Below are 18708 nucleotides of genomic sequence, written 5' to 3'. Positions count from 1 at the left end.
TTGCAGATGCAGCTCGGATCCCTCGTTGCTGTGGCTCTGGTGTAGGCTGGTGGCTACAGCTCCGATTAGACCCCTAGCCTGGGAACCTCCATATGCCACGGGAGTGGCCCTAGAAAAGGCAGAAAGACAAAAAATAATAATAATAATAAATTAATTAATTAATTAATTAATTAATTTTGGTATTTGAAGTTTGAATCATAATTACCATCCTTCAGCGTGCCTAAATTTTCATTTTAAAAGTTTTCTTGGCGTTCCCATTGTGGCTCAGTGGTAACGAACCCAACTAGTATCCATAAGGACACGGGTTTGATCCCTGGCCTTGCTTAGTAGGTTAAGTATCCTGTCTTGCAGTGAGCTGTGGTGTAGGCCAGGAGCTGCAGCTCTGATTCTCCCCCAGCCTGGGAACTTCTATATGCCACAGGTGCAGCCCTAAAAAACAAAAACAAAAACAAAAAAAAGATTTCTTATATATAATGGTTATAGTTGGTAGTAGTTTAAACTTTTTAACAGTTTTCCAATTTTGGTTTTACATGATGTTTTAGGTCTTTTTACGCACTGTTACTCCATATTATTGAAACAGGCAGAAATTGCATTGAGAACCATTGAAATTGTGTCTTAAGAATTTTTATGTGATTAATCAATTTTATTGTTCTCTGAATTCATTTATTTAAATATAGAGCATAGCCGTTCAAAATCATGGAACAATTATCAACATAAGGGATAAAGTTGAGGAATTCAATTGAATTGTTAAATTTCATTTAGATGAATAGATATCTTAAAAGAAGCAAATGCATTTAAGTTGCTAAAATTAAACTCTTGTGAGATACTGGTTCTTGTCATTGTATTTGTTTTAAACTTTGACCCCCCCCCCCCCTTTTTTTTTTTCAGCCTTCAAAACCTCTTACATTCCAGTAGAAAACTATCTCTACAAGTCCTTAACTTTGTTCACTCATTCCAGGTAACAACAACCAAAAAATCCTCATGTTATTTGCATAGACCTTTTATAGTATGCAAAACACTTCCATGTTTGTTTTCAGTCTTCACAGCAGTAAGATATGAAACAAGCACTAATTTTAATTTATAAACAAATATGCTGAGATTCAGAAAGTTACCTGACTTGTACATGATTTCCCTGGCCAGATCTTTAGGGTCTAGAGCTGTTTGGACTGTTCATTCTGTGCAGATGCTTCATTAAAGAGAAATGTGTCAAGCATCTGCTGTGGGCCAGGCACCATGCTAGCTGCTGATTCTTGGGTCACTGTACTTCCATTAATAACTACAGTGATTCTCCATTGCTGAAGGGAGATTTTCTGTTGAGGTAGTGAAAACCAGTGTTCTGGACCTTTTAACTTCTCCCCAAGGAAAGAAAGGATACTCTAGACTTGATTTGTAGATAAACTTTTAGAATGGAGTATTTCTGTTCAGAATATCTGTCCTCACATTATGAAATCCATATTTTGGAGTCTGGTTTCATTCATTCTTTCAGTAAAAACTTGTCTGCTCTATGCCAGACCCTTTAGCAGCTGCTGGGGAAACAATGATGTCGAAGCCACTGTTGGAGCTCATAGTATTGTGTGAGACCATAGGCAAGTCCGCCTTGAAATATGCAAGGAATTACAGGTTTCAGTAACTGCTTGGAAGGAGCCAAACCCCTTCACATCTGAGAGAATCCAGTGGGAGACCTAATTTAACTAGATAGCGATGATGTATGACCTGACATAAAAGATGGGAAAGACAGGCCGAGCTTAGTAGGTGCTAAAGTCCTGTGTCAGAAAGGCCCTCGGCCTGCAAGGAAATGAGAGAAGGCAAGTGTGGCAGAAGCCTTGTGGAAAAGGGGTAGTGCCAAGCGGTGAGGTTGAAGAAGGGAGGGCAGGCCTTCTAAGGAATGGGTATTTTATGCCAAGTGGGAAGAAAAACTACTAAAGGCTTTTAATAGGGAATGATATTACTTCTTTTTTTATTTAAGTACAGTTGATTTACAATGTTGTGCCACTGTCTGCTATAGAGCAAAGTAACTGAGCCATTCATATATATATATACATGTACTACACACACACACATACATATATAGATTCCTTTTCTTACATTATCTTGCATCATGGTCTATCCTAAGAGATTGGATATAGTTCTCTGTGCTATACAGTAGGGCCTCGTTGCTTATGCATTCTAAATGTAATAGTTTGGGGAATGATATTACTTCTGTTTGACTCTATTAAAAGTTTAGTTACTGTTTAGAGCATAGATTAAAAGCTGACAAGCATAGAAACAAGATCAGTTCAGAGACTGTTGTAATAGTCCAAGTGAGGAATGTTGGCTGAACACCCTTTTTCATTAAAAAAAAAAAATCTGCATGTATCCATAATAAAGGTAATATATGTATATACTGTTATACATGTAATAATGTATGTATGTTATAAAATAACACAGAAACAGGAATTTCATTGGGTGCAACAAGTAGATAAAGGATTTTAGGATGTTTCACGGTACTGCTCCCTCCTCTGGAGTGAGTACCCCACTTTGGAGACCATTGGCCTAGACTATAGTGGTGGCTATGGTGAAAGAATAAAGGAAACTCATTTGGGATACATGTTGGAGGTAGACTCATAGAACTTAGTGATTAAACCGCAAGGAAAAACTGCGGGTGTGGTGAGAAAGGCAAGACCTAAGAATGATTTTCATACTTCTTGATTAGCTAGATGTGTTGGGGAAGGGAAGACTGAGGTGGGGGAAGGGGTCTGGTTATGGATATGCCACATGTGGAGCTTATGGTGAAACATCTAAGAACAGCTCTCAGATAGGTGCCGGTTTGAGCCTAGAGTTCTGGGGAGAGAAAGTGAATCTGAGAGCTGGGAGTGGATGGATTATTCTGGTGCTTAATGTTGTGTGAGGGTTTTTAGAGATTATCTAAGAATTAACTTTTTTCTTACCCCCATGCTCTCATGGCCTATTATTTCTGTTTGTTTGAAGGCACTTACCATCTGCATTGTATTAGTTTGCACGTGTGGATACCTGTCACTGATTATTTGGCTGTGTGGTGTACATCTTTGCATCTCCTAGAGTGTTTTGCATTCCATAAACATTTCTTAGATAATCCAAGGTCTGTATTTCTCATCAGCTACATTAGTGGCTTGGTGAAATGTTGAATATAGACCTTTTTTTTCTCTTGTTTCTCGGTCTTTTAGGAAAGTGCTTCACCACTGGATATCCACACTGAGGCCAGTTTTTCAGGTTTGCTTTCACAGTCATCCTGTGCCGACGTGGGAGTTCCACTTCCCGCAAAGAACTTAATATTTAAAGATGGCATCTTAACAGAATGGAGTGGACGGTCGCCTTCCTCGCTTCTCCTTGCTAATCTCCATATGCAATAATTTGGTTACACCATTGTTGCTCACACTTTCTGCCTTTTTTCTTTCTTAACGTCAGCTTTATAGTGCCAGCCACTAAAAAGCATCCTGCTGCTACAGTGCAGCTCATGCTCAACTAATGTTAAAAGTTTGGGGAACATGTTTATGTTTTCTGAAGTTTTCCTCATTATTGCACCTCCTAATGCAACAAAGAGCTTTTTAGCAGCCTGCACTGTATTTTTTACCCGGAGACAATCTGCGTTTCTTTTATGAAACTGAGGATGTACTTTATAGGCTTTATGATGACTGTTATGTTTATAAGCAGTCGCTATGAATACTGCAATGGTAATTTTATATGTTAGTTTATCAAACATAAATCTTGTTTAATTTTATATTTTGTTACCTACTCTTTAGGGGATCATATCACAGGAAGAGGAGGAACTCTTCCTCTGGAGAGGCTTCTTGGTATTTAAAGTAGCGAAACTATACAGCGATAAACATCCATTATTGAGAAGGGATCTGATGGGGCATTAAGAATTGCTGTGGATGTCTGTAAATTATGTATTATCGGTTGAACATTGTTGAAGGTATGTAAATCAGCATAGTTATGTATAGCTTAACCTTGATCTAGAAGGTCTTAACTCTGACTATACATTGACATCTCGTAAGAAGCTTTGGAAAACATTCTATTTTTAAACAATGTTTATAAGTGGACTTCCGTTGTCACTTTGGGCTTTATATTTTCATAGAGTCTTTATGGAAAAATAGAATTTATTTTCCACTCTTGTAGCTGTGGCTGCCGAACATTGTCACCCTGATTTATTTTTTGTTTAGTAGCTTTACCCATCAGTTGTTATGGAATCAGACTTGATGTTTTTAAACCAAGCATTTTGATTTTAGCTTAGAATTACATATTAGAGGCATTAAGGGTATGTCTTCTGATCAGAACACTTTATTGATAAACCTACTGTGAGGACATATTCCTAAGCAACCTGGATGTTAAATTTATGTGACTAGTTTTAGAGGAATGATAAAGAAAAATTGAGAATTTCAAAATGTTTCTTGAGTCATTGGTCTTTTGACATCTCAAATGTCGATTAGAATAATTGGAATCACTTTTTAGATTTTTCAAGTTACCTTCCTTGGGAAGTTTGTGCAGTGTTATTAGTTTAGCTTTTCTTATAGGATAATGGTTTGCTAGTTTAAAACTGTAACCAAACTAACTGGTCAGACCACATATATCTAAAACATTTAAAACATTAGAAAATTTGGGAAGGTTATAACCTAAACATTTTCACTGATACCTTTTGTTATTTATAGAACTGACATTTGTGTATTTAACATACTTCTGGAAATATATGCCTTTCTTAAAACCGTTAGCATAACTGTGTATTCAATACCATGGCCTGTCTGTCGAATTGAATATCTTAGAGCAGGTTACCCGGAGCACAGTCTGGGCTGTGTTTAGGGTAAATGCGGTAATGTTTAGTTTTCTACTTTGTCTCGTATGAGGTAGAAGCCAAGTCTATGTTATGTTTGTCTATAGAAGGAAAAATGCTAATATTAAAGTAATTTCTTATAACTGTGAATCACTCATTTATTTTTCCAGTAATTGATATTGTACATTCCTAGTGCTATGAGGTATGTATGTAACTTTTATAGTTTTTCAGCCAAAAGTTAAAAGGATTTCATTTGATCAGGGCTCTTTAATCTCATTTTCATTTGCTTTGTCTAACTGTAGTTATTTATTTCTGTATTAACAAGCTAAGCTTATGTTAATGACTTGTACACTAATAAAGAATTGAATGTAGCTGTTGGTAGTGAACCCAGTCGCCGGTAAATTTAAAACAAAATATGGGAGTGATTTGCTGCTATATTTCCTTAGATAACAGAGGAAAAATAGAACCTAATAATGATCATGAATTTTAGGGAAAGTACTGGCAAAACATGGGGTCAACTCTGGTTTCTCATGTGAATGAGGAAAGAAAGATTCGGATTTCCAGCTAAAGACCTCTCAATAGTTTTATGGAGGGAGAATCTGCCTTTTTAGAACTATTAGCAGAATGTGAAAGCCAGTTTTGTGCTTTCCTTTGTGAATTTGGCTTCGTTCCACTCATCTATTAACCCATGTAAAGATGCATTGCTTACATCTTATGTGTTGATCCAATTCAACACAAAGGTAAATTAAAATAGAGAATTTATTATTTGCCAAAGAGAATTTAGGAAAGAATTTTTATCCAATTTTTCTGCAAATGTTTAATTTCATTTGGCTTTGTGCTACCTCCCTTCTTTTCTGTCCTTTAATGTAGCTTAAACCATTGGCAAACTTTAGAAAATGAGAAAAAAAATTTTCAAAAAGGACATGGTAGGAGTTCCCTTGTGCTGTAGCGGGTTGAGGATCTGGCATTGTCACTGTAGTGGCTCAGGTCACTGCCGTGGCATGGGTTCGATCCCTGGCCCAGAAATTTCCACATGCTGTGGGTGCAGCTAAAAAAAAAAAAAGGACATGGAATTTAGTATTATATGATTTCACCTCTTAGGTGGGTCTAAAGAAATACAACTTTATGTTGTTAATATATGATCATCTGACTTCCTTGATTCCTTTTTTTCTTTTTAAATATGTAATCGGGTGGTTTTATTTGTTTTGGGGGGGAACATCGGTTTCTTGTTTCCACTTTTCTCTGCTATTTGTGTTTCATTTTTATGTTCAGTGTTTCAGAATACGGTTTGTATTTAAAGATTTTAAAATACCAAAACTGTAACTGAGTACAGTGGATTTTTTTCTGGTATGATGTTAATATTATACAATGAGATGTATAAAGTGTTGTCAATTTGATTATTGACACATATGTTTACAAATAAATAGTGGTGTTGATCAAGTTATTGTGAAAATGTGTCTAATCTTCTGTCAGTCCCTGTGTTAATTTTAAATATAGGTATACTTTCAGTGCTGAGGCTTTCTTCTACCTTTTAAAATACATTCACTTTTTATTTTATAACAGTTTCAGATGAGCAGAAAAGTTACACAGGTTGTCCAGGAATATTTCCTACACCCTTCCATGAGCTCCCCCTAATGTTAACACCTTATGTAAACTATGGCACATTCTGTCAAAACTCAGAAATTAACATTGGTGTACTGCTCTTTACTAAAATACAGACTTTGGTTTCCTCCCATTTTTTCTCTAATGTTCTTCTGTTCCAGGACCCCTTCTGGGATACCACATTGCATTTATTTAATCATCACTGCCTCCTTAGTCTCCTCTAATCTGACAGTTTCTCAGTCTGTCATGATTTTGACACTTTATGAAGAACACTGGTTATTTTGTACAGTGTCCCTCAGTGTGGGTTTTTCTGGTGTTTTATCATAATTAAACTTGAGGTTGTGCTTTATCAAGAAGGAAAGCATGGGAGTTCCTGTTGTGGCTCGGTGGCTAACGAACCCCACTCGTATCCATGAGGATGTGGGTTCTATCCCTGGCCTCTCTCAGTGGGTTAAGGATCCGGCACTGCTGTGGCTGTGGCACAGGCAGTAGCTACAGCTCCAGTTCAACCCCTAGGCCAGGAACCTCCATATCCCGCAAGAGCGGCCCTCAAAGACAAGAGACCAAAAAAAAAAAAAAAGAAGAAGACGACGAATAGCACAGAGGTCCTGTCCCCTTGTACACTGCACTGTGTCATGAGGCACATGATGACCATAGACTGGCTTTCTAGCTCTGCAGGTGTTATCTAGATGCCAGCCCTAGAATTGGCTACTTTGCAAAGGAGCCCTGGTTCCTTTTACTGCAGAATGGTATTTAGAATCCAAGATTGGGGTCTAGGTGTGCTTGCTGCTCCTGCATCTATACCTTTTCAGTGAAACGAGCTAAGAGATACAAATATGTATCCTAATCAGTACACAGCTCTGTAATTATTTTTAGCTCTGTCTCAATATGTATAAATCAAACCAATTTTCATCTATCACCACGAGGTTCATTCTGGTTATGCCACTTCAGCCTTACGGCATCTGCTCAAAATATTTTCCAGAGTAACTTAATTCACCTCATTTTATTCCCTACTCCCATCATTGAGATTATGTTATACATTTGTAAAACGTTGATTTGTCACACTCTGCATTCCATCTGGGATCTCTTGACATCCCAGTTGATTTTTTTCATATAGTGAAATTCACTCTGCATGGGCTCTGACAAATGCACAGTCACGTGTCCACAGTCTCAGTACTATACAGAACCGTCCCATCACCCTTGAATTCCCCTTTGTACTCAATCCCTCACCCCACCCCTCACAGCCACTTACCTGTTCCATTCCTGCCATTTTGCTTTTCCCAGAATGTCTAACAAATGGTGGAATTGTACAGTTTGTACAGTGCTGAGTCTGCCTTTTTTGCATGGCAAAATGCATTTTAAATTCATATTGTGTGAATCAGTAGCTTTCCTCGTTATTGCTGAGTACTTTATGGCATATCAAGGTGTGTGTATCATCTAACATCGATGTGCGTTTAATATGAACATAATTCATTTTGCTTGGGTAAATACCTAGGAGTGGAATCGTTGAGTCCTTGGTAAGTGTATATTTAACTTTATAAGAAACTGCCAAATTGTCTTCCAAAGTGACTGACTGCCATTTTGCATTCCCACCAGCGACGAGTGAGGGTTCTTGTTGCAGTGGTAACTCATTGTGGTTGAAATGCTCATTTTCCAAGTGGAAAATGCTGTTGAGCATCTTTTCATAGGCTTATTTGCCATTCATATATCTTCTCTGGTGGTGTGTCTATTCAGATCTGTTGCCCATATTTTAAAAATTGGGTTTTATTATTGAGATTTAAGAGTTCAGTGTACGCTCTGAGTACAGGTCTTTTATTAGGTAAGTATTTTGCAGCTATTTTCTCCCGATCTGGCTTGTCTTTTCATTCTCTTTAATAGTATCTTTTAAAGTGAACAAAAGGTTTTAATTTTGACAAAGTCTGATTTACTAGTTTTTTTTTAATGGATTGAGCTTTCGATGCTGTTTTCTAAAAACTCATCACCAAACCCAAAGTGCAGAGCTTTTGTTGTCTTCCTTCTAAGAGTTTTATAGTTTGATATCTGGGTTTTTGACCCATTGAACTAATTTTAGTATATGGTACGAGGTCTCTATGTATCTTTCACTGAATTGCCATTACACCTTTGTCAAAAAGCAGTTGATGAATCTGTAGAGATGAATAGACAGTTGCTTGTGGTGGAGATGAGGAGTGACGGCGGATGGATAGAAGAGAAAGTAAAATTGGATTTTGGTGATTGATGGATGTGAAACATAAATAGTTGCATCGTACACATAAGTAAATTTTATCATATGTAAATTATACTTCAGTAAAGTGGTTTTAAAAACTCAGTTGACGTTTTTGGTGCAGGTCTGTCTCTGGGCTCTCTATTCCATCTCATTGATCAACGTGTCCTTTGAATACCCTACTGAAATAGGATAGCATTAGTCATCCAACTTTGTTGGGGTTTTTTGGAATTGATTTTGGCTCTTTTAGTTCCTTTGTCTTTCCATATAAATTTTAGAGTCAGCTTTTCAACATCTCTACACAAGCCTGCAAAGATTTTAATCAAAATTATATTGAATCTATAGATTAGATGGAGAATTGGCATCCTAACAAATCTCTCTCTGTTGATTTGTAACTTCTCTAATTTTTCTTGGTCACCGTTTTGTAGATTTCAGCATACGTATAGCGGTCCCTGATTCAAAGCGTATACTGTAAGATAGAACTCCAGGTGCAGAGGTGTGCAAGAGTTTCTCAGTGAGAGCTGTTTATACTTTGGTGGGGTACCAATTGATACAAGCTCTTTGCAAAACAGTTTGATACAATCTTAAAAAGTTGAGCATTGCATATCCTGATAGAGCAATTCTAGTCCTAAGAAACTCTTAGGAGGCAAGTAGTGGCGCTGTTTCTGATTGTATTATTTGAAATAGCAAAACATGGGAAACAGTCCAAAAGTTAATAGAAAGAATGAACAAATGAATGTTACATTCCCATATCAAAATACAGAGACTTGAAGATGATTAAGCTATAATTATCAGCGTTCTTTTTCAATTATAACATCCAGATGGATACAGGAAAGCATGGTAATTTTCCAGTATCACCATAAGGATACTAATTCTAGTTTGCTTCTGACGTTTTCTTCTGCCTTCTGCATTGTCTCTGTTTTTCTCTGAGCTCCTTCTTTTCCGTTTGAACTTCTGGAGGTTTTCATGTGGACTGGTGATCAAGGGAGTTCCCTTCCTGGTTCAGTGGAAACGAATCTGACTCGTATCCATGAGGACGCAGGTTCAATCCCTGGCCTTGCTCAGGGGTTAAGGATCCAGCATTGCCACGAGCTGTAGTGTAGGTTGCAGATGCGACTTGGTCTGGCATGGCTGTGGCTGTGGCATAGGCCAGAGGCTACAGCTCCTATTTGACCCCTAGCCTAGGAACTTCCATATGCCGAGGGTGTGGCCTTAAAAAGACAAAAATAAATAAATAAAAGACCGGTGACCACCTATTTAAGGTAGGTAGGCCCCAGCAGAGCCTGAGTAGGGCTGGTTGAGTGGCGGGGCCCACGGAAGGGGAAAGGCACTTTTCATCAGGCTGCTCCCAGCCATCAGCATCTGTAGGCATTTTCTCTGGGTCTGAACAATGTGGAATGTTCGTACTGATCATACAGTGGGGATACTTGTGCTGTTCCTGGTTTAAGAAATGGAGACTTCAATTTCCCGACTGAGCATTAGAAGCACAGCTACCAAATCCTAGGAGCTGGGAAGCGGGGGTGGGGGTGGGGGGGGTGGCAGCAAGATTTCACCTAGCCACGTGCCCCTCACTTCGCCTCAGCTTTTCTGACTCTCTTTCTCCTTGGCATTCTAGCTGGATGAGGAAGAGGTGAGTGGGGCTGGGGATTCGGTTCTATTCATAGTAATTTGGTCTTCTGCTGAAATCCCCTTCATCTGTTCTGTAGCACCATCTGTCCCCTCCCACCTCTGCTTTCCCTCGTCACCCCCTGTGCTTTGTTAGAGACCTCTCAGCTTTATCAGCGATTGTTTGTTTCTCCTTCTTGTGGTTTATGTGGGTGGCTGCCAAAAGAAGGTAACTTCCAGAACTTTTTTTTTTCCTTTTTTTTTCCTGGGGCCTCACCCGGGCATATGGAGGTTCCCAGGCTAGGGTCAAATCAGAGCTGTAGCCGCCAGCCTACACCACAGCCACAGCAACTCGGGATCCAAGCCGAGACCGAAACCTACACCACAGCTCACAGCAACACTGGATCCTTAACCCACTGAGCGAGGCCAGGGATTGAACCTGCGTCCTCATGGATGCTAGTCAGATTCGTTCCCACTGAGCCACGACGGGAACTCCTTGATCATCTTTTAAAATCAGGAATCTTCCCAGCCTCATTATATCTCGTTTCTTTTCATTATGAAACATTTCTAATGTAAACAAGAGTAGCGAGAACAGAATAGTGAAGCTGAATCACCCAGCTCTGGGTAGTTACTGATGTTTAGCCTCTCTTGTTTCATAGGCACAAAGTGGAGAGTGCTTTTACACACATACATAGAAGTATACACAAAGAGAAAATCTTTGTCACCACTAGATTGTTTTAAGGCAAAACCTGGATACCAGAATTTATAATTCAAAATCAGTCTTAATTCTGAATTACAGAAAGCAATCATCGCTCTGAACCAGGAACAGCACACATTTCCCCACCAAACCATCATTACCGATATCCAACCTTAGAATCAGTAGCTGATGAAACTTGGCAAGAGAACAAAGTACAAGAGGTGAGTTATAAGAAGTGTGGGGGGAAATTATTTTTCAATCGATAGATCAGTATACCAGGCAAATGCAAAGGAATTAACTGAAACGTTATTAGAAACAAAAAGAAACATCCGTAAGCGCTGTTTCAGTTGTCAGCATCCGGGTCCCTGGAGTGTTGGTGAAGCTCAGAAGTTGTGTTTATTAAAGCTGGGGGCCGTGGGTGCAGAGGCCCTGAGTTGTTTCAGGAGCTTTTGTTGGTTTACAGGCTTTTCTCTTCCAGTGGGTGGCAGTCTTTCACTTTTTAATCCTCCTTTCTCAGAGGGAGTTAACTTGCATTGGGACAGCACAGCCGTGCTTTTCACCAGTAAGCTGAATTCATTTACAGCCCACCCCCCTCACCCATCATTAACCCCGCGGCCTGATAAGTGTTGGCTGAGTTTGCTTGGCAAACAACTTTGAGAAGATGAGGACTTAACTTGCTAAAGATCCAGCGTTGCCCTGAGCTGTGGTGTAGGTTGCAGACGCCACTCAGATCCGGAGTTGCTGTGGTTTCGGCGTAGGTCGGCAGCTACAGCTCCGATTCGCCCCTTAGCCTGGGAACCTCCATATGCCAGGGGTGGGGCCCTAAAAAAGACAAAAAAAAACAAAAACAAAAAACAACAACAACAAAACCTTAGATCCATCATTATTTAATTTAATGACTGTAATTTGATTTTAAACATAAATATATAGCTTAATATTATACTTGTAATTATTTATGTTAATGTAATATAATTTAATGTGATAACTGTCCATTATTGTTCAAGGAAATAGGTCAGCCCATCACCTATTTCCTACCTAGATGCTGGTCTTGGGTAGAGCATTTCCAGCATCACCAGGATTTGCTCTGTTTTGGGGGAGGCACACCGAAGTTCAGGAGGGCTACGCTGCAGAGTGAGAGGTGACGCTGGACAGCATGGTGTGTGTGTTCCAGGAAGAGGCCAGACTGTCTCGGGGTCCATTCTGTGGATGAAGGTCTTGTAGGAGTTTGAAGAGAGGGAAGTGGTGAGAAGTGAATCATTCTTCTGCAAAAACCCAAAGACTGCCAGAGCAGGCGGCCTCAGTCACGGGGGAACAGTGGTCCGTTTTCTACACAACTGCATCCTCTGTCATGTTGTTGATGTGAATTGTATAGATGTGTTGGATTTAATTTGTAAACACGTTGGCTTTAACACTGAGATTCAGAGGCATGAGAACTTGATGCCCACATATTTATGTAATGTTATAGTGAAAAATAATCTTCACTGGCGTTCCCATCATGGCTCAGTGGTTAACGAATCCGACTAAGAACCATAAGGTTGCGGGTTTGATCCCTGGCCTTGCTCAGTGGGTTAAGGATCCGGCATTGCTGTGAGCTGTGGTGTGGGTCGTAGACGAGGCTCGGATCTTGCGTTGCTGTGGCTCTGGTGTAGGCCGGTGGCTACAGCTCTGATTCGACCCCTAGCCTGGGAAGCTCCATATGCTGCAGGAGTGGCCCTAGATAAGGTAAAAGGACCAAAAAAAAAAAAAAAAATCGCTAAGAGTCTGATTTTTTCCTCTTGAAAGAGTACATGGATATTAGTTACTGAAGTGTGAGAAACAAGCTGGGGTGCGGGGAACGGGGGTGTGGCGGGAAGAATCTCTTGGGGAAAGGGAAGAGCCACTGAAAGGCTTCAAAATAAGGGGAGACATGCATGGTTCAGGGAGCAGCATTCATGCATAGATTTTTTTTTAATTTATTTATTTTGGAGGGTTTTTCAGGGCCACACCTGCCGCATATGGAAGTTCCCAGGCTAGGGGCTGAATCTGAGCTACAGCTGCTGGCCTACACCACAGCCACAGCAACTCCAGATCTTTAACCCACTGAGCGAGGACAGGGATTGAACCCATGTCCTCATCGATACTCATTGGGTTCATTACCACTAAGTCCTATGGAAACTCCCATGCAGAGATCTTCGAGCATTCCCTCTCTGGCTCTCTTCTTTTTGGGTATTCTTCCCTCCCTCTCCATCAGCTGTTGCCGCCTCCCCTGGAAGCCAGTCCTCTGATTCTTCAGGCCGACAAACACATCATTTCGTGATTTGTAGAATTGAATGGGGGCATGTCCTCAAATAAAAAGTTGTGGAACTGCACCCATTGCTTTTCCTTCTCCTAAATTTCAACTTCTCTCCAACTTCTGCTTGTTTTGGGTCACTTAGCAGGGCTCCAAGGCAGTTCCTTTTTATATTTTGTCCAGTTGAGGGATGGAATAGCTGTTAGGTGCTACATGATCTGTGGTCTTTAGCTCCTGTCTCATGGCTTCTCTGAGATCTTCCAGCTCTAACATACAGTGACTGAGTAATGGTGGCAAGTTTACAGCCTTACGTTAGTTTGGTTGATAAAAGTGAGACTTCAGAAGAAGGGAGCAGGAGTTCCCACTGTGCAGCCCTGGGACGCAGGTTTGATCCCTGGCCCAGCACAGTGAGTTAAGGATCCAGTGTTGCTGCCACTGCTGTGTAAGCCATAACTGTGGCTCGGATCTGATCCCTGGTCCAGGAAATACATATGCCACGAGGTGGCCAAAAAAAGAAAAGAAAGATGAAGGGAGGGCGTTCCTGTTGTGGCTCAGCAGGTTATGAACCCTACTAGTATCCATGAGGCTGCAGGTTCGGCCCCTGGCCTTGCTCAGTGGGTTAAGAATCCGGCGTTGCCATGAGCTGTGGTGTGGTTTGCACATGCAGCTTAGATCTGGCGCTGCTATGACTGTGGTGTAGGCCGGCAGCTGTAGCTCTGAATTGACCCCTGGCCTGGGAACTTCGATATGCTGCAGATGTGGCCCTAAAAAACAATAAATAAATAAATAAAGGGAGCAAGGTTGTAAGAATTTAGTGAAGCTTGGAGAGCGTGTGGGAGAAGCCATTTAGCTAGGTGCAAGAGAGGGAATGGTGAGACAGCCACAGAAAACCCATGGTCCTGGAAGGATGGAATAAGCAGCAGAGGAGAAAAGAAGCTGTGTGCTTCTACTAGGCAAACATGAAAATATGAGCGAATTAGATTGGAGCCAGGGGACATCCGACACCGAGGGCTGTGACCGTGGGAACAGTACTAATTACTGTACTGGTAGGTGTCAGAACTAGCTATGCCTGTTTCTCTTGGGCAGGAAGGGTTTCTCATTTTCTGTACCCTCTCATTAGACACAGTGAAGACATTCAAAGATTCTTCATTAAACGAATTATCCTCTTATTAGCCCTGTAATGCCAAGTTCTTTTTCTGAGGATAGATAGAAACAAAGGTTTAGTTGTTCCAGAAATTGAGCAACGATCCTTCAGCTTGATGTCCGATATTGCACAGGACCCACCTTTTAAATGTCAAGAGGTGGAGAATGACAGAAATGTAACACCACCAACCAAAAACAACAAGGCTGTTATATGTGACATGTGCAGAGGGCATGACACAGGGGACTCTGTTCCCAAAGGTGTTCAGCCAAGCAGGAACACAGGGTGACTCTAATATAGCGGGCAGAGGGTAGGATCACAGAGATGCTTCTTACAAAGAGATACAGATCACACAGGAAGAAGCTGAGCTGGGAGGAAGGGAGTCGTGGGGGGATGTTTATGACAGTTGGGCTGGTGTTAAAAAATGAGAGAGATGGGAGTTCCCATCGTGGCGCAGTGATTTAACGAATCCGACTAGGAGCCATGAGCTTGCAGGTTCGATCCCTGGCCTTGCTCAGTGGGTTAAGGATCTGGCATTGCTGTGAGCTGTGGTGTAGGTTGCAGACGCGGCTCAGATCTTGCGTTGCTGTGGCTCTGGCGTAGGCCGCAGCTACAGCTCCGATTTGACCCCTAGCCTGGGAACCTCCATATGCCGCGGGAGCGGCCCTAGAAATGGCAAAAAGACAAAATAAATAATAAATAAATAAAATAAAAATGAGCAAGAGCTTGCCTGATGCAGAGTGCAGGAGTGTGTATCCTATGCAAGGGGAATGGACTCAGAGCAGCCTGGCTGTGTTCAGCATTTGAAGGTAACGGCAAGTTATCTGCACTTGTAGAGCAGAGGCATGGCTGATGCCATAACAAAGAGAAAAAGAAAACAGTGCTTTCTGGAGTTCCCGTCATGGCTCAGCAAAAACAAATCTGACTAGTATCCATGAGGACTCGGGTTTGATCCCTGACCTCACTCAGTGGGTTAAGGATCTGGCGTTGCCGTGAGCTGTGGTGTAGGTCGCAGATGTGACTCGGATCTGATGTTGCTGTGGCTGTGGCATAGGCCAGTGGCTACAGCTCTGACTGGACCCCTAGCCTGGGAACCTCCATATGCCGAGAGTGCGGCCCTTAAAAAAAAGGAAAAGAAAAGAAAACATTGCTTTCTGCCCTTAGGAAGCCGAACACCTCTGGTCGTCCGTCTTATATGTGAGAAATAAGCTGAGTCACTTAAATATTCTGGTTGTCCGTAGAACTTTTGCTGTTCTTATATGCACAGCACTTATAGAAGTAGGTGAAAAGCTTTAAGGATGAGATCTATGCTTTATAATCGTTTTTTGCTGTTGTTTTTGTGGGGGTTTTGTGGCTTTTTTTTTCCTTGTTATTTTATTTTGTTTTATTTTTGTCTTTTTAAGGCTACACCTGTGGCATATGGAGCTTCCCAGGCCAGGGGTGGAATCGGAGCTGTAGCTGCTGACCTATACCACAGCCACAACAACACAGGATCCTTAACCCACTGAGCGATGCCAGGGATTGAACCTGCATCCTCATGGATACTATTTGGGTTCATTATCGATGAGCCACAACGAGAACTCCCCTGTCTTATAAATCTTGACATCCCACAGGAGAGCCGGAAACAGTGTGCGCAGATTGGTTTTTGTGCTCTCTGAAGGTAAGTGATCATCTTATTCTAACGTTGCATAGTCTCACTGAGCATCTGACTCATGAACAGTGGTCAAAACATGTGGGTTGAGTTGATCCGAACACCACAGAGTGTTGCGAAAACCAAAAAGATGATGATCCTTGTCTCTGAAAAGGGAGAACATGAAATTGGAAGCATGAACCTCTTGGAGACGTGAACTATCTTTAATTACAGGGAAAGCAAAGTAAATCGCTAGGTTCCATAAGTATTTTGTTCCTTCTTTCTATGTTCTATGTTTTCCTTGGACCTTTAAGATCACTGAAGGGATCCAGAGGGCCCTGCAAAAAACTTGATAAATTAATCAGACTGAGACAAAGTTCTTGTAATTAAACTGGGGTTTTGTTTTGTTTCATTTTGGCTGCACCCTCAGCCTGTGGAAGTTCTTGGGCCATGGATTGAATGGGTACCAGGGCAGCAGCGAGCTGCTGTAGGCAGTGACAACGCGGAATCCTTAATCCACTTCACCACAAGGGAACTCCCAATGTTGCCTGACATTTTATATAAAGAGATAAAGATTCTCTTGCCAAATTGCTTTCCTTCAGAGTCTATTTCTTTCCCTCTGAAATATGAACTTCCATGGTGGATGGATAATCTAGGCTTGTGGAGGATAATTCAGATGATAAAATCGAAAAACTTGGCTAGTGTGAGAACAATTGTGACGATATTCTACCCATTGTCAATCATTTCAGCTGATTTTCTTTTTTTTACTTTTTTTTTCCTCTTTAGAGTTGTCACTTGTTTTGCATGCTTAATGAAAGCTTAATGAAAACTTTTGGTTTTTAAGAGAGAGATTTATAATTGTTTCCTCATGCTGCAGAGGTTCTCAACAAATTTACATTATATAAAAGTGTTTTGGACAGTTCTAAGTGTAAACATATGGCCAATCATCATTCATCTACAATACGCAGAAAAATCTTTGCTGATTTTTTGGTCTGGATTTGTAGCACAGGAGCTCCAAGAAAGAATGCAAAAAACCTGATCCTTGTGGTTCCATCATAGGAGAGGCTGAGCAGAAGGACGTAAAATAGCCAATGAGAAAGAAAGTCAGGCATTCAGTGTTTTTCTAAGACTTAGCTTTTCTCCTAAAGAAAACCGGGCAGCAATACCAGTACTGACTCTGGTTGTCATGGTGATGATCTTGGCAAGGTTTTCAAATGTAAACTGCATAGGGGCCTAAGGAATGCTTCTCAAGACACACAATCTAAGCACTCCAGGCCCTCAGAGACACAAAAAATTTATGTTAAGAAAAAAAAATTTATGTTAAAAAAAAATTTATGTTAAGGAGTTTTGCGTCAGGTGAGACGTTTCATTTCTGTTTGCACAATTTCCCAGAATTTCCATGTGCTCACCCACCCGAAACCTGTCCTTTTGGGGTGTTATGGAGGATTCATAATGCAAACAGAACGGATGACATCCTTGGCCATGGGTGATTGAACTCAGTCTCCAGCCTGGAGGTGGTGATGGGGCTGGGGAGACTGAAAGTTCCACAGTCACGTGGTGGCTTCCCCTGGCAACCAGCCCCCATCCTCGGGTGACCTACAAGTTTCCAAAAGTCATTGCATTAACATAACAAAAGATACCTTTCTGTCTCTCTTCAATTAGAAAATTCCAAGGATTTTAGAAGCTTTGTGCCCGCCGGGAATGGCAGGAAACAGTGTATTTTTATATTATTTCTTATTACAAATCACAGTATGACAAACCTAAACTGATACTCAAACATGTTAGGATGTATTTGATGAGCCATAAGAGCAGCTACAATAAGCTGGAATGATGCAGGGGAAGGGGCTTTTGGCAGATACGAGGAGGAAGTAGGTTTTAGGGCTGGCACAGATGGGCAGAGCTGTGGAGTGGTAGCTTGGGTGCTTTGGTAGAACGCCCTTGGCCTAGGCGGTCTCAGGTTCAGGTTGAGTGGGAGAGAAGTAGTGATAAAATGCCCTTGGGCTGAGTACACTGACGAGGGGAGAGGAGAAGGGGGGCGTGATGGACTCTGAGAGGTGAACATATTTCTTAGGCAGTTTGGGTTGTGAAAACAAACCATAGACTGGGTAGCTTAACAACAGAAATGTATTTCTCCCAGTTCTGGAGTCTAGAAGTCTGAGATCATGGGGCCAGCATGGTTGGGTTCTGGGGGTGCAGATGGCTGTCTTCTCATTTTATCCTCACCTGGCCGTGGCAGAAAGAGGAGTCGGGGGAGGGTCTAGGCCTAGTGTCGCTTTTGTAAGGGCACTAATCGCATTCATGAAGGCTCCACTCTCATGACCAGTTACCTCCCAACTCCTGATATCACCAGATTAGGGGATAGGGTTTCACCTTATGAATTCAAACATTCCGTCTATAGCATGACCATCGCAATGGGAACCAGCCCCCACCAGCGGCTAAGAGGTCATCGTTCTCAGAGTCAAAACCTTCTAAAAACCGTTCGGGACATCAGTTTCGAGGCTACTGGCTAAGTGACCTTGGACAGGTCCCTTCATCATTCTGAGATTCACTTTCCATCGCAGGAAAATGGGAATAAGAAGACTAACCTCACAGATGTTTTATTTAAATAAAGATGAGTGTGTTGAGATAAGAGATGCTGCTAGTTCAGCAGGACGACTTCCTGATGATCAGGGAGAGCCGACTGGCCTTGCAGATTGAGACAAAGGCTACACAAGGTCAAGTGAGAGCTTCTGATGCGTAGAAGTTGAACAGAACACTGTT

At 41.4% G+C, this 18708-nt stretch overlaps 1 protein-coding gene across 3 annotated transcripts in view; it reads left to right on the top strand.

Moving 5' to 3' along the window:
* The window catches only part of FAM91A1 (family with sequence similarity 91 member A1), a 41942-nt gene extending 35719 nt beyond the window's left edge, over positions 1–6223 (top strand). For 2 of the 3 annotated variants that reach the window (XM_047783303.1, XM_047783302.1), the window contains 2 exons: positions 889–958; positions 3183–6223. In XM_047783303.1, coding sequence (XP_047639259.1) covers positions 889–958; positions 3183–3368 — 256 coding nt within the window. In that variant the 3' untranslated portion in view covers positions 3369–6223. The remainder of the gene's footprint in view (positions 1–888; positions 959–3182) is intronic. The other variant, XM_047783304.1, reaches the window with a different exon arrangement.
* Positions 6224–18708: the final 12485 nt, after the last annotated feature.

This window comes from Phacochoerus africanus, chromosome 6 (assembly GCF_016906955.1).
Source record: "Phacochoerus africanus isolate WHEZ1 chromosome 6, ROS_Pafr_v1, whole genome shotgun sequence".
NCBI classification, from domain to species: Eukaryota; Metazoa; Chordata; class Mammalia; order Artiodactyla; family Suidae; genus Phacochoerus; species Phacochoerus africanus.
Note: the sequence above shows the minus strand (reverse complement) of the source record. Positions and strands in the feature narration are given on the sequence as shown.